The 15259-nt window shown below is 46.3% G+C and overlaps 1 protein-coding gene across 1 annotated transcript; it reads right to left on the bottom strand.

Moving 5' to 3' along the window:
- Window positions 1-823: 823 nt before the first annotated feature.
- GPR62 (G protein-coupled receptor 62) lies at window positions 824-11270 on the bottom strand. The gene is made up of 2 exons (XM_035108062.3): window positions 10774-11270; window positions 824-2335 (listed from the first exon to the last, which is right to left on the bottom strand). The coding sequence occupies exon 2, from the start codon at window positions 2231-2233 to the stop codon at window positions 998-1000; it is 1236 nt and encodes a 411-aa protein (XP_034963953.1). The 5' UTR covers window positions 2234-2335; window positions 10774-11270; the 3' UTR covers window positions 824-997.
- Between the last annotated feature and the right edge of the window lie 3989 nt (window positions 11271-15259).

Below are 15259 nucleotides of genomic sequence, written 5' to 3'. Positions count from 1 at the left end.
TCCCCCAAGAATTCTGGGCCCTGTAGTTCATGATTCACACAGTCACTTTTCCCAATAACTATTAACAATTCCCAATAACTATTAACAAACCAAAGTGCCCAGAATTCTAGAGTTATTCTTGCCTGGGGCATATGCAGTGGTTGTCCATTTGTTGAGTATGATCCAGTGAACATTTCCCCACCTAGCAGTTGTGTTCCCTGCTTCCATGCCACAGCGCTGAGTTGTTGGGAAAATGCTGTTTCTTCACCTCAACCAAAGCATTGTAGTTATGAATCCAGTGCAGATTGTGGTTGTTAACAGCTCTCCTTAACTTGGTGCCTTCCAGCTGGTAAGGACTACAACTCCCATCAGCCATAGCCCAAGCATGCTGCTCTAGTATCAATGGTGTAGGATAAATGCTACATCCCTCCTTCCCTATCCACACTATTTTGGCGGGTTTAAAAGCACCCCCACAATTTCCAGTTACTTTTGGAGGTTGTGCAGGAATGCTCTCCAGCATTGGAGTTCACATTTTTTAAAAATAAATAAATTACCACTGCCTTCACTATCTATCCATGACAAAAACTAAACCTGCCCCTTTCCAATGGTTGGGGAGAAACAGCACTATTGGCCCAGCCAGTACTTTAACACTTACATCAACAAGCACTTTTGGAGAGGGGTAGTGTGGAAAGGCCTCCGCTTCCAATATTATCTCTTACTGTCTGCAAATATAGTTGAGAGTGCTCTCCTTCACAGTGGCCCCCCCTTCCCTCAGGTGAATGCCAACAGTAGCCTAATGGTACACCTGGCTCTGATCCCACCAGTTGCAACCATGAGCAAACAACCCGTTTAATCACATTTATTCTCAGAGAGAAAATCAATTGTTCAATTTCAGATTCCTCCATAAAGGAGGCTAGGTCAGGTCTTTCAGTGCACTGAACCTTCTGTTCTTCCCCTCTTAACTTAAAAGGCAGGTGGAAAGAGACGGCTGAAGTGACTCGAAAGCACTGGTATTTCGTCAGTTGGTTTCTTCTGGGATCTGTCCTGGGATCCGGAACCCCATTGTAGTCTGGTCCAAAGTGTTCCTAGGGCTGGAATTCACATACGTAGAACGGGTCTCTGTTGTGCAACTGGTCCTCTGCAGGAACTGGAGGAAATTCTCATGGATGGACCCTTCTGGACTGGAGATGCACAGCTCTTGGCTCAGGGGCTTGCTGAGGCAGTGTCGCCCCAGCTTGGACAGCTCTTCCCTGATTTGACGGTTCAGCAGCCCATAGAAAAAAGGGTTGATAGCAAAGGAGGAATAGGCAAGCCAGGTCACGATAATCTCACCATAACTGGGGATGGTCAAGGCAGAGTTGATGGAGCAGTGGAGGTGGAAGGAGAAGAATGGAAGCCAGCAGCAGAGGAACTGGCCTACAATCAGGACCAAGGTGAGGGCAGCTTTATTCCCACCAAACAAGCGTTCTGGTGACAGCCTGGGAGGTGCATTCCTGGTTGTGATTATAGTGACTTGGCTGTGAATGGAGTCTGATCTCGGCCTGGGTGTGGCAGTCCAGGATGGGACAGGAGCATGCTGCAAGGATGCGATCCGGGCCACTTTGTAGATGCTGCCATAGACTGCAAAGATGATTAAGGTGGGCAGTATGAAGCAGAGAGTGCTGAAGATGATCACAAAGATCTTCTTGTGGGCACCTGGGCTCCAGTACACAGTACACTTGCTGGCACTGCTGGCCCCATTGTCTTGGGGCCAACCCACGAGTGCCAAAGCAGCTACGAGGATGGACTTAACCCAGATGAAAACCACAACGGTAACCGCGAGCCCGGTAGTCATCTTGACTTCATACCTCATGGGGTGGACAATGTAGTAGTAGCGCTCGATGCTGATGACCGAGATGGTGAAGATGGAGGCACTGATGAAGCAAACATTCAGGAAGATCAGAGTCTGGCATTCGGCGATGCTGTACAATACCCTGTTGAAGCAGGTGGAGCTGGATATGATCCCCAGCGGCATGACAAAAATGGCAGACAGCAGATCTACTAGGCAGAGGTGGCAGACAAAGATGAACTTCCTCAGCAGAGGCGTCTTGAGGATGACTACCATGACTGCTGTGTTGGCAACCAAAGCAATGACACTCAGCATGACCATGAAGAAAATGCCAATGGCCTCCTGAAACTGGGACACTCCAAGTGAAGAGAAGGCATCGAAACCCTGGGTAGAGTTGATCCTAGTCCTGTTTACCATTGTCCCCATGGTCTAGTTCAAAGTGACCTGTGCCTTAGCAGCAAAAGGTACCAGTGGATGTTCAGAGTATATGTCACTGCCACCATCTTCCTTCCTGGTAGTTCTTGATCCCTGTGGAGAACAACAGATCTTAGCGACATAGGAATGACTGGAACAGAATGTGCTACTAGAATCGAATGGGAGACAAAGTAGCTTGAGGGAACTAACCATTGCACATGCAATACTGGAACACAGAATGAACACATGGACTATAATGGGATAGGGATGAGACACAATTCAGTAGGACACACAATGAACTAGGTGAGGGTGTCCCAGTGGTTTAAATACTAGGTCAGAGGGGGAAGCCCCATCAGTTGCTGTTTTGGAAGACTATAGGGGGCATAATTTTAGGTAGATGGTGTTGGGCATGCAGATGTTAAAGGCCCCCTAACTCCCCCCCATTATTGGAGCCCTGGGGTGCTCATTGCTATAATAATCAACTGTGACTTTATCCAGCCTGTTAAAAGGTAATTGAGGTGACTGCAGAGGCTCCTCAGTGGTGTAGCATAGTTTGCTGGTGGACTGGACAATCTGGCGGTGCTAGGCTGCAGTGCAGCTCTCTCACACACTGGAGCCCAGCAGAGGAAAAACATAGTGATGCTGCTGCTGCCTCTCCTCTCCTGCCCTGGGTCAGGCCTGATCCGAGAGTGGAACTCTGGCATGTCAGTGCTGGGACGTCACATGAGGAGCCACGCAGAGGAGAGGAGAAGCATGATGGGGCAGCAGTAGTAACACCCACCCTCACCCTCCCCCTCTTGGCTGGTCCAATGGGCACCTCGTCATTGGCCATGAGTAGAAGGTGCTGCCACCACCCCCGCCCTGAAGGCCCAGCTCGGGTGTGGCTTCCTTCCCTGCAGCTCTTGCCCTGATGAGGGGGCCTGTCATGGGGGCACCTGCTTGTGCCCCCTGAAAAAAATATGCCCAGGGCAGCAGCTCCCCCAGCCCCACCCATGCTATGCCTCTGAGTGGCAGTGGTGCTGATGTCAGGAGAGCTCATGGGACACTACTGCCTACTTCAACCTTCTGCCAAAGTAGGAAGTCTACTCCTGCAATGTATGTGGCCTCAGCTTATAAACCTCTAATAAAGGAGAGCCCACTATCTTCTGAGACTGTATGTTTCACTGTTGAACAGTTTGCCCCACCAGGAAGTTCTTGCTCTGGTTGGTATGTGTGGTACTTTCAAAATATGGCGGCACAATTATAACCACATTCTCCAATGAGCCTTAGGTTAAGGCTTTGAGGGGCATCAGTAAATAAGATGCAAGGTGGTATTCAGGTGGTTGAGCTAGCTTCTAACTTTTTCCCTGCAATTTGGGCTGGCACAGGAAGGGTTATGAAAAAGGTCATAGCCTCAGTATATTTCTAATTCTGTTTACTTGAGCAATTTTCTTCTTGCAGTTGACAAAACCCAACAAAACCCAAGAGTGTATCCAGAAATCAAATTTCAGATTAACAGGCTAGCAGATTTTTGAAGTGGAGGGTGGAATCTCCTCAGGTGAGATCCCAAGAAACTGAAGAGCCATGGCAACCTGGGAAAACTTTCCTCAACTGAATACAGATAACTGCTGGATCCTGCAGCTAATCTAACAGAGCCAATGAAAAATCCCTACCCCTTCACATTTTGGTCCAGTCAAGAGCCTCTTATTCTGAGAATGTGACGTCAGGAAGAGTTTGCCATTGACTTCCACAGGGGCAAAGCCAGCCCCTTTATATCCAGGGCAAAGAAAATGAAACCTAACAAGCCTGCATTATGAAATCACTGCTTACACAGGAGCAGAAATTGATCTGGGAGGTATTAAGTCACGCTGGGCTGATTTCCCCCTCAGGAAAGAAAGGAAATGCTCCCAGGAGACACCTTATCAGGATCATTCTTGGGAACAGGCAGTGGTGGTTCTTCTGCACACAGTGACATCATCTTAGCAGGTGGAATAAGTTCCTCATTGGTTGCTATGAACTCTATCTTCCTGGACTCTGGCACTTTCTGGTAGAATAAGCAGTGTGTGTGTGTGCGCGCCACTCTTTAATCCAGTAAAGTCAGCAAAAAACAGCAACCCCAAAACCCTATCAAACTAGCATAAGAAACAACATATTGAAAGTTGCAGTGTCTACCTCAGGGGTGGTCAACTCCCAAGAGACTGTGATCTACTCTCAGTGTTAAAAACTTTTGGGGGCTCCAGGTCAAAGTTGTTGAGCTTTTTTAGGGAAAAGGAAGGCCCATTTTTTAGGGGTTCAGGTCTAAATTGAGTAGCTTTTGTTTAGGGAGGAGGAAAGCCAGTGATCAACCACAGATGTCCAGTGATCTACCAGTAGATCACGATCTACCTGTTGGACATGCCTGGTCTACCTCATTAAGGAAGAGGCTTGCAATAATTTTACAGTTTAACCTCATTTATGCTAGACTACTTGGCTGATGCCAAGCTAAACCTCTGAAAGTCAGGTCGATCTCCCTGCCATTGGCGCTCTCTTCTATTGTTTCCATAACTTTTGGGGGAGGGTGTAATCCTTTTACAGATATTCTCTCATTCAGTCCCCCCCCCCAGCCGCCCTGTGATGAGGTACCATGTTTGAAATCCAAGCTGAGGGCTAAACACAATGTTAGCATTCAAGATCGGGCCAGTTCTAGGGGAGCATGGGGGTACCTTTCACACAAGTCCAGCCCTACCATTAAGCAGAGTGAGGCAGTTGCCTCAGGTGGCGGAGCTTGGAGGAGAGAGTGGTGTGTGACACATACCCTGCACCCCTAAGCTATTCTGCTGCCCTCAGGTGCAGTGAAAGACACTGTCCCACCACCAGTGCTAAAGTCAGATTCAATCACCAGCCTGGTTCACTTTTGTATATAGAATCTGAGGGGGCGCCATCTTGACGTTTTTCAGGCAGCAAAATTTGTCAGGCCAGCCCTGCTTCTGCATGTTGAATTCTATGCTGCTCTCGAATCATCTGGAAGAAGGAAGCAAGGACAGTTTGGGGAAAATGACATGCTTTCTTTCTAAGCCAGCATTGTCAACCCCCAGGAGCAGATCAATGCTGGCAGAGGAAAGAACTGTATCATTATTCACCTGACCCACATTACCAGAGCAGCATGGATAATTCCACCCGTGAGGAAGGAACCTCCAACTGTTCTGGTAATGTATAAATTAGCTGTCAAGTCTGCTGTAGTAAACAATAACAATGAAAGCTTTAGCCATTAACAGAGGTGGATTTAGGGTAGAGCCATCAGTGCAGTTGTACTGGGTGCCGTGCTGCGGGGAGTGCTGAAACAATGCTGTAAAATGGAGCACAAGAGGAAGGGGGGCACCAAATTTCAGCATTCAACAGGGCATAACTGAAATTTGAGAGCCCAAAGCCCACCACTGCCTTTACAGATGGCCCCATTAATTTCTCTTGCCCTCTATTTGTGTGGAGGTGAGTCTCCCAGAGCTATGGTCATATGATTGATACGGGATGACCCAAAGCTTATTTTGTGGTACAGAGCTATACTAATTCAGGCTCTTTCTTTGTCTCCAGTGGAAAGTAATAATGGGACACCATGCCTGAAAGCACGGCAAAAAGACAGAAATGTTGCTAGGACACTTCTAAGACACATCTTCCCTGTGGCATGGAAACATGGTTTGGGAAGGCCCAAGGCTTAATTGGTGGTGGAGGAGACTCTTGAGAGTCCCATGGACTGCAAGAAGATCAAACCTATCCATTCTGAAGGAAATCAGCCCTGAGTACTCACTGGAAGGACATATCGTGAAGTTGAGGCTCCAATACTTTGGCCACCTCATGAGAAGAGAAGAATCCTTGGAAAAGACCCTGATGTTGGGAAAGATTGAGGGCACTAGGAGAAGGGGACGACAGAGGACGAGATGGTTGGATAGTGTTCTCGAAGCTACGAACATGAGTTTGACCAAACTTTGGGAGGCAGTGCAAGACAGGAGTGACCATGGGGTCACGAAGAGTCGGACACGACTAAACAATTAAACAACAACAACAAGGCTTAATCTGCAACAATGGCATTTTGTTCAGGTCCCAGTTCTAGATTTGGGCTCCACCTAAGGACATATGAGGAGCTCTGCTCAGCCAGGCCAAAGGTCCATCTAGTCCAGGATCTCATTATCATAGTGACCAATCAAATGCCTATGAAGAGCTCACAAGTCACAAGCAGGATCTCAGTGCAACAGTGCTCTCTACACTTGTGATCCCTAGCAATTGGTATTCAGAGGCATACGCTCTCCAACAGCAGATGCAGAATGCAGCCCTCTATAACCTTATCCTCCATGAATTTGTCCTGAACGTTTGCATTCAATTAAAAAATTGTGGAGTCACATACCATATGCTTCTTTCCATTGGAGAGGAGGGATTTTGATTGGGGGAAAATCACACTGGGTGGTGGGTGGGCTGGGAGGAATCCCTCCCTAGCTTCACTGCTGTTTTTTTACTAAAAATAGTACTTAAAAGTCAACCTGGGATTTCCCTTGTCTTGAAAAGAACGAATAGACACATTTGGATTAAACAGGACCATGTTGCCTGAATAATACATGGCCAATTTCATATCGATCAATAGTGTCATATTCATATCCCCTTCATATCTTGCTAGCCATTCAGAAGGCAAGCGTTTGAGAGGACTCAGCCAATCTCCCTAAAAATACAACTGCACCTAGCAGTTTTGCTGGGTCTAGTAAGGCATCTTCTAGCTTCATTAACACTCTCCTGGCCGCCATACTCTTATCTTACAAAATCATAGCCACAGCATAGCCTTTAACAATATGTCACAGAGGCACACTGGCTTACTCTGTAAGTGACATGCATCCTCCTCTCCCCATCCAACCCCCCCCTCCACTGACCTGTATGTATTCTAGCACACCTAGAACTGCATTTTTTTCATACACGGGCATGCCCAGTGCTACACTCTCATCCATCCATGTGCACACATACATGCACAGAGCCCGGAGGAGAGCAAACACCGCTCTTCCTATCTCCCAGGCCGGCAAGGTTAGTGTGAAATGGTGCATAGTCTGCAGATCCAGCAAAACAGTTCTCTCCCCTGCCTAGTAATAAGAGCGGCGGAAGATTCCTCTTTAGATTGAGTTGCCTGGGCAACTCAACACTTGCTGAAGAGGGCTCTAAGATATGTTGGGCTCCACCCCAGCGACAAGACCATCCCAGCAACTTCTCTGCAAGGCAGGCCAGCAGCTTCTGCTTATACTTTCGTAGCCATGCTGCCATCGCCGTCATCTTGCTCCTTTGCTCAGAATCAGCCTTGGACAAACTCCTAGTTAACAAACGAACAAACTAAATTTTGGTGGTGACAAATGCTTGGCTCAACCCAAAGCTGGGAGGGAGGCAACTGGTTGGTCAGAGAATGAGAGATTGATGGAAATTTCTCCCCGAACCTCTTTAAATTCTGATGGATTGTGGAAGGATGTGTGAGATAGGAAAGGCTGTGGCTTTGAGATTGGGGGGCTGGCTTCTTTAAAAAAAACTGGTTGACATTTCACTTGGTAGGACTTGACGCTGGTTGCCCTAATGGACCAGTGCCTGCCGGCTTGAAACAAGAAGTAGGAGAAATCAAAAGTGCAAATAACACAACTAAAAGACTGGAATTCCAGACCCTCCAAGTGTCCCTATTTTCCAGGGACAATCTCAGATTTCTGATTTGATCCCAGAGTGTCTTGCTTTTCCTTAGGACGTCCCTATTTTCACTGAAGAAATGTTGGAGGGTATGGAATTAGGCAACCCCCAAGCCAAGGGGAAAAGTAACTATACAACATTTAGAAGACATCTTTAGAAGGAAGCCCTGTATAGGAAAGTTTCTTAATGTTTAATGTTTTATTATATTTTTATATATGTTGGTCGCTTCCCAGAGTAATAATTATGGAATAGGATGCCCCTATTTTCATCAGAGGGCATGGAATTCAGCAAGGTCAAATTTCAAAGGTAGCCTCTCAGTTAACAAGGTATACTAGTAACTTTGGGGGGCACTCAGCCACACTAGGTCCTAATTCTGCGCATACTTGTAAATCTGCCTCTGGCCCCTGCTGATCCTGTGACAACACAAGAGCAGCCAGTGCCTGGCACAGAGCACACAGAGCGGGAGAGTGTGATCTGTGAGACAGGATTGGCTTGAGACCATCTCAGATGTTGCAGGGGCAGTTTTACCCTCCCTAAAGGAGAGTGGCTTACAAAGCCTGCCATCCCATCCCTCAACATTCACCCTTGCAGAAAGGACACAGCTCCTGTACCAAATCCTTCAGGTGGATGTGTTCCATGTAAACCACATTGGTTGCTGTTATCAACCCTTCTCTTTCTAACAATACAGAAAGATGGAGGTCAGAAGGCAATTTTTTGAATTTGTACGGCCTGATGCATGTGTCTCACATTGTTTCATTGGTAAGGCGAGTCCCAAACTCCACAATCTGTCCCACAGAATACTGCCTTTGGGATAAGTTTACTAAGGACTATGTTCTCCTGTGGTATAAATTTCAGTGCTGCCGAGTCACTCGGATGTGAGTTTTTCCTCTTCTGTTGAGGGCCACCTCCACAGCACCCGTCAAGTGAATGACTCTAGCAGAAAAAGTGTTTGGAGCCAGTGGTCGAGGGCCATTCTTCCAGTATCTCATTCTATGTGTACTTGTCTCTGATGCTTTAGACCTCCTTTACTAGACGGCTTTTGGGGTCCCTTACAATGCTACAAGTCCAGCAGTTTGGAAGCCACTTCTGCATGAAGCAATCCCAAACTGCAGTGGGGCAGGGGGAGATGTGTGAATAATGCAAACACATTGAGGGACTCGCCCAATTGCCCCAACCCATGCACTTGCATTATTCCCATAACATGCTCTGCTAAGACACCAGATTGCATCATGTGAGGGTGGTGCTTAAGCTGCAGGTGTGAAGGGGGCCTTAGAGCAGGGTTGGTTAAACCAGTGTTTCCAGCTGTTTTTGGACTACAACTCCCATCATCCCTAGCTGGCAAGACCAGTGGTATGGGATGATGGGAATCGTAGTCCAAAAACAGCTGGAGACCCAAGGTTGGGAAACACTGGGTTAAACTGTGGCTTGGGACCATCAGCAGTTCTCGGTGCACTTTCAGATAGTGCTCTCACTCAAATGTTGAAGAGGCAAATGCTGAAGTGTTAGAGCGTTCTTTGACATGCCCACATAAGATGAAATGGGATCAATGTTCAGGTTTGATTTTAAAACTGTTCCCTCCATTTCTGATGTTCAGGCTCTGAGCGCTGCTGCTTGTGTTGCCAAAATGGCACCGTCTACACACACAAGAGGGAAGCACCAAGAGGCTTGAGAGGGCCCCCAAGGCTAACAAAAGTACAAAAACATTTTTAGGGCAAACACTCTAATGATGGGAACCCCAAAAACAACCCAATGAGTGCTACGTTCAGTAACAATGGAATAGTGCCTGGCTGTTGTGGGGACTGGATGGGTGGAGGAATGGAATGGTCTTGAATCTTCAAGAGGGCACGCTCCAATGTTTAAGCTGAAAAAACAACTGCTTTGGAGACTCTCGGTGGCTGTCCTCAGAGTTCTCCTCATTGTCTGCATATATTGCATTATAATCTGAAAGCCTCTGAAGCAACCTCCCACATGGTGTCCGTAAGATAAGACAATGGGGTGATCCACAAAGATCAAGCAAGTGCAAATAGTGACCTACAATAAAATAAATGGTAAAACAGGTTGCAAGGAAGAGGGGATGAAACAGCTTTGCAGGGAAAAAATGTAGGAAAGTTGGGGGGGGATAAACCCCCCGAAAATTGAAGGAAGCCAACAAACTAATTTGAAAAATCACATCCATAATTGATTTCGCCAGTTTTGAAAGCAGGCAGGTGCTTCTATCAGAAACCTTCATTTTACTACCACTTGGCAGTTTATAGGGCTTATACAAGCATATATCATTTATACCCTTTATTGCTCATTGCTGTATCAACTACTGAATTGTCATTTTAGGCTGCAAACTCCTTTTCACCAAGGTAAGGCAGTTCTTTCCATTTCTCCCCTTGAGCAGCTTTTCTGTTACAACCTTCCTTTTCTTTGCTCTTCTTTGCCCTCATTTCAGTTTCTTCTCTCTCTCCTTGAATGCAGGTGAGCCAATTTTGACCTAGCATTTCAACCAAAGGCTTTGCTTGTGCCTTATTACCAGGGTATTTCTAGATTTCCCTGCCCCTTCTGGAATGTCACACCCAATACACTGCAGATATGAAACGATAAAGGAAGCTTTTCCCCTCAAAAGGTCCAGGGAGCCCGTTCAGTGAAAGGGGCTTGTATTGCTGAGGAACATAAGAAGCTGCCTTATACCGAGTCAGACCTCTGGTCCAACTGGTTCAATTTTGCCTGCACTAACTGGCAGCAGCTCTCCAGGGTTTCAGGCATACTGGGAATTGAACAGGTGACCTTCTGCATGCAGAGCAGATGATCTGCCATTGCACTTCTCCTTACCAGACAAAGTATGTGCCTTTGTCCCAATACTGTCTCAGACCTACATCCTCCCCAGAAGGACCCACAAAGAAGTGACTCACCTAAGTCGAGTGAGGCTGACAGTCCTTCACTGGCCAGCAGCATCTCTGACTACTGTCTCCTCCAGAGCAGCGAGTTCTTCATAACTTCCCAGCAAGGGCAGGAGTAGCGGCTTTACATCTAACCCCTCCTTCTCAGGAGCTGACAGGCTTATCAGTTTTCCATGCTCTGCTGTGATGGCCATTTTCCTAGACAGCAAACCGGTGATGCTCCGCTGGTTTTCGTACCAGCTCCATGAACGGGGGGGGGGGGGGGACAAGGACTATTGTCCTGTTTACAATGATCTGCTTTGTTTGTGGAATCAAAGTCCTTTCCTGCTGCAGGGAGAAGACAGCTTAAGCAAGGCAATTATTGCACCCTGGAGGTAGCCCAAGACTAGGAAGAGGAGATGCACAAAATCCCTAGGAAGGGGTTGCTGCTGTTGAATTCTCTGTACCTGTAATGGGGCTGGGAGGCTGCTGCAGTAGTGACTGCTGTTTCGCTGTGGATGGCACAGGCTGTCACATCTGGGCTTTGCCTGGCCTTTTAAAGCACTGTCTGTCATTCAGAGAGAATTCTACTGGGTCCTAAGCACCTTCCCCCACAGAGATACATAGGCTTGAATGACCCAGGACACCCTGTTGTAGGAAATGGGTGTTCCGAGGCTGCTGAACCTCTGGAATTCTCAGCTCTGCAAGGAGGATAATTGGGCCATTCCATTCCATTCAGATCGTACAAACAGTACCTAAGGGGTAAAAAGAGAAGCAGGATGAAGAGGTGTGTGTGGTTTTGTTCCCTGCAGTGAAAGCAGAGCAAAGACAGCTCCCTGCTAGTTCACTGAGGCCTGTGTTACCAAGCGCAGGGTTTGGTTTGGTTTTACTAGGAAAAGATGAAGCAGTCTCTTTCCAATCTGTAGATTTTGCACATGCTCATTCATCCTGTCCCATTTCCACATTAATATGATTTTTTTTAAAAAAAAACATGCAAGGAAATTCATATTTAAGTACTTCTACATGAATTTCATCACAAAATATACACATTTATGATTGCACTTAATCTCAGTGTATGTAAGCATTCATAAATGTATTTTATCCTAAAATACTGGTTTTTTAATGTGTTTCAGAATGTTTTTTGAATCTTAGAATCATATAACTGGAGAGTTGGCTATCTAGTCCATGGGTAGGCAAACTAAGGCCTGGGGGCCGGATCTGGCCCATTCGCCTTCTCAATCCGGCCCGCGGACGGTCTGGGAACCAGCGTGTTTTTACATGTAGAATGTGTCCTTTTATTTAAAATGCATCTCTGGGTTATTTGTGGGACCTGCCTGGTGTTTTTACATGAGTAGAATGTGTGCTTTTATTTAAAATGCATTTCTGGGTTATTTGTGGGGCATAGGAATTCATTCATTATTATTTTTTCCAAAATATAGTCCAGCCCCCCACAAGGTCTGAGGGACGGTGGACTGGCCCACGGCTGAAAAAGGTTGCTGACCCCTCATCTAGTCCAACCCTCTGCAATGCAAGAATCTCAAAGCATCCCAAACAGATGACCATCCAACCTCTGCTTTAAAACCTCCAAGGAAGGAGAGTCCACCACCTTCCGAGGGAATCCATCCCACTGTCAAACAGCTCTAACCATCGGAAAGTTCTTCCTGGTGTTTAGTCGTAATCTCCTTTCTTGTGATTTGAATCTATTGATTCGGTTCCTAGCTTCTGGAGCAGGAGTATACAAGCCCGTACCATCTTCCATGTGAAAGCCCTTTAGATATTTGAAGGTGGCATTCATATCTCTTCTCAGTTTCCTCTTTTCCAGGCTAAACATACCCAACTCCTTCCACTATTCCTCTACTTTTCAGTAGAGAGCTGTATCGCAAAATTCTGGGAATGGTGAAGCCTGATCCACACATTAGTCCATTTACTTCACTTCAAAATTCAAAGAAGTCAAAATCCTCAAGCACCCCTAGTTTCTTCCCAGCCTACTTAAAATAATACTTGCCAGTTTTACAATATGTATAGCTTGTCATGTACATTTTATCTCGGACTCAGAGCCAGGTGACAGGCAAATGTTAAATGTGCGTACATTTCCATGAATTACCATAGCAAATGAGCAGTGGCTCTTTGTTTCATTTGATCTATGTGACAACATTATTCTCATGATTGGCTCATAGATTAATAGCCAGCTGTCATAAGGGGATTTTCATCCAAAAAAACACCACCCTTGTAGTGGTGGAAGTGTGGAGCTCTATTTGCAAGAGTAAGGAATCCCTGGTGCACCTCTTCACTAGATCCCCCTGATCAGGTAGAGGGACAGCAAAGGCTGTAGGGATAAGGAGTTGGGAAGAGTCCATGCATGGACCGTCCCCACACAACAGCTGCAACAACACAAACCATCATCATAGCCCAGTCATCAAAGAGAGAATTTCCGCAACACTTCAGATTCCTTCAAACAGTTTCTGCATTCAGCTGAGAATCATCCAGTGATGTTTTCAAGTGATGTACAGCCATTGCTGTCACCTAACCAGGCTACCTGGGGCCAGAACTGGGGGATATTTAAATGCAGTCAAAACAGCTATTCTTGTTTTCCTAGATAGGCACATGATAGGAGCTAAAGGTCACAGAGTTTTTCCTATAAATTTGCTAGAGAGAACTCTGAGACACACTCCCATTGTGGCCTGACAGGAAGAGGGCGTAGCTATATATCCTCCTTGCCCCTCTTTCTGCTTTTTCCACTCTCACACACTCTCAATGTGAGAACACCTGAAGTCTGAGTTCAGACTCCATTTTGTTGTTTGTTGTTTAGTCGTGTCCGACTCTTCGTGACCCCATGGACCATAGCACGCCAGGCACTCCTGTCTTACACTGCCTCCCGCATTTTGGTCAAACTCATGTTCGTAGCTTCGAGAACACTGTCCAACCATCTTGTCCTCTGTCGTCCCCTTCTCCTAGTGCCCTCAATCTTTCCCAACATCAGGGTCTTTCCCAAGGATTCTTCTCTTCTCATGAGGTGGCCAAAGTATTGGAGCCTCAGCTTCACGATCTGTCCTTCCAGGGAGCACTCAGGGCTGATTTCCTTCAGAATGGATAGGTTTGATCTTCTTGCAGTCCATGGGACTCTCAAGAGTCTCCTCCAGCACCATAATTCAAAAGCATCAATTCTTCGGCGATCAGCCTTCTTTATGGTCCAGCTCTCACTTCCATACATCGCTACTGGGAAAACCATAGCTTTAACTATACGGACCTTTGTCGGCAAGGTGATGTCTCTGCTTTTTAAGATGCTGTTTAGGTTTGTCATTGCTTTTCTCCCAAGATGCAGGCGTCTTTTAATTTCGTAACTGCTGTCACCATCTGCAGTGATCAGCTGTCACCATCTGCAGTGATCAAGGAGCCCAAGAAAGTAAAATCTCTCACTGCCTCCATTTCTTCCCCTTCTATTTGCCAGGAGGTGATGGGACCAGTGGCCATGATCTTGGTTTTTTTGATGTTGAGCTTCAGACCATATTTTGCGCTCTCCTCTTTCACCCTCATTAAAAGGTTCTTTAATTCCTCCTCACTTTCTGCCATCAAGGTTGTGTCATCTGCATATCTGAGGTTGTTGATATTTCTTCCGGCAATCCATTCCGACTCCATTTTAAAGCTACTTAAGTGCAGGTCCCCACTTGAGCACCTTGTGAAACTTGAATTGAAGCTCTGGGGCTGCTGGCATGAGTCTGGAGGACGTGTGGGCAAACGGTGACTTCTGCTTTGCTACCCCAAAATATCAGCTGTTAGGCGAGGAGGCTGAGCAGCCTAAACAAAGCCTCACTGTGCTTCTAGTCTCTTCGGGGCTTCCTATGCCCTCACTGATGTCTTCTTTGGGCTCTGGGGAAGGTCTCCTCCCAAGCCAAGATAATTCTCCAGCTCTCTCTCTCCCCATTTCTGGGTTTGAATTGATTTATTTAATGATTTCCTGGCTCCGCGTGTGTACAGGGTCATACGTGTGGAAGGGATAGGGGGAGATGCCTGCATGTCTTTGTAACCAAATTAAAATTTTAAGCCTGCCTGAATAAAGCTTCTGTATCTGTTACTCTTCAAGAAGTATTCTGAGTTTGCAAATGTTATTTTTACCTTTTACAACCCTGTTTGTGTGATTATTGATTTATGGGGGAGAAAAGGGAAATCCTGTCTACCTCAAAGCACCCTGGATTACTTAAACTAAAAGGCTAAAACTAGCCAATCTAAGCTTCCCTTTTAAGCTGCAAAAGAGATGGCACTCTGCTGAACTCACACACATGAGGAAGTCAGAATAATATCCAATACCCCCTCCTAGCATATAACAACACCCCAACAAGAACACTTGCTTTTGTATCTGGGGTGATGCCTTTACTCCTGTAGGGCAAATAGTACACAGCTCATGAAGAGATTATGATGGGCACTGCTGGCTCCAAGTTTGAGGGGAAAGCATTTACTCTTCATTAGTGATCAGCCCTTTTAAAAGAGGGGAGAAATGAAACTTAATTTTATTTATTTCATA

This window comes from Zootoca vivipara, chromosome 2 (assembly GCF_965207765.1).
Source record: "Zootoca vivipara chromosome 2, rZooViv2.hap1.1, whole genome shotgun sequence".
Classification (NCBI taxonomy): Eukaryota; Metazoa; Chordata; class Lepidosauria; order Squamata; family Lacertidae; genus Zootoca; species Zootoca vivipara.
The sequence above is the reverse complement of the archived record's forward strand: the minus strand, read 5'-3'. Positions and strand labels throughout refer to the sequence as shown.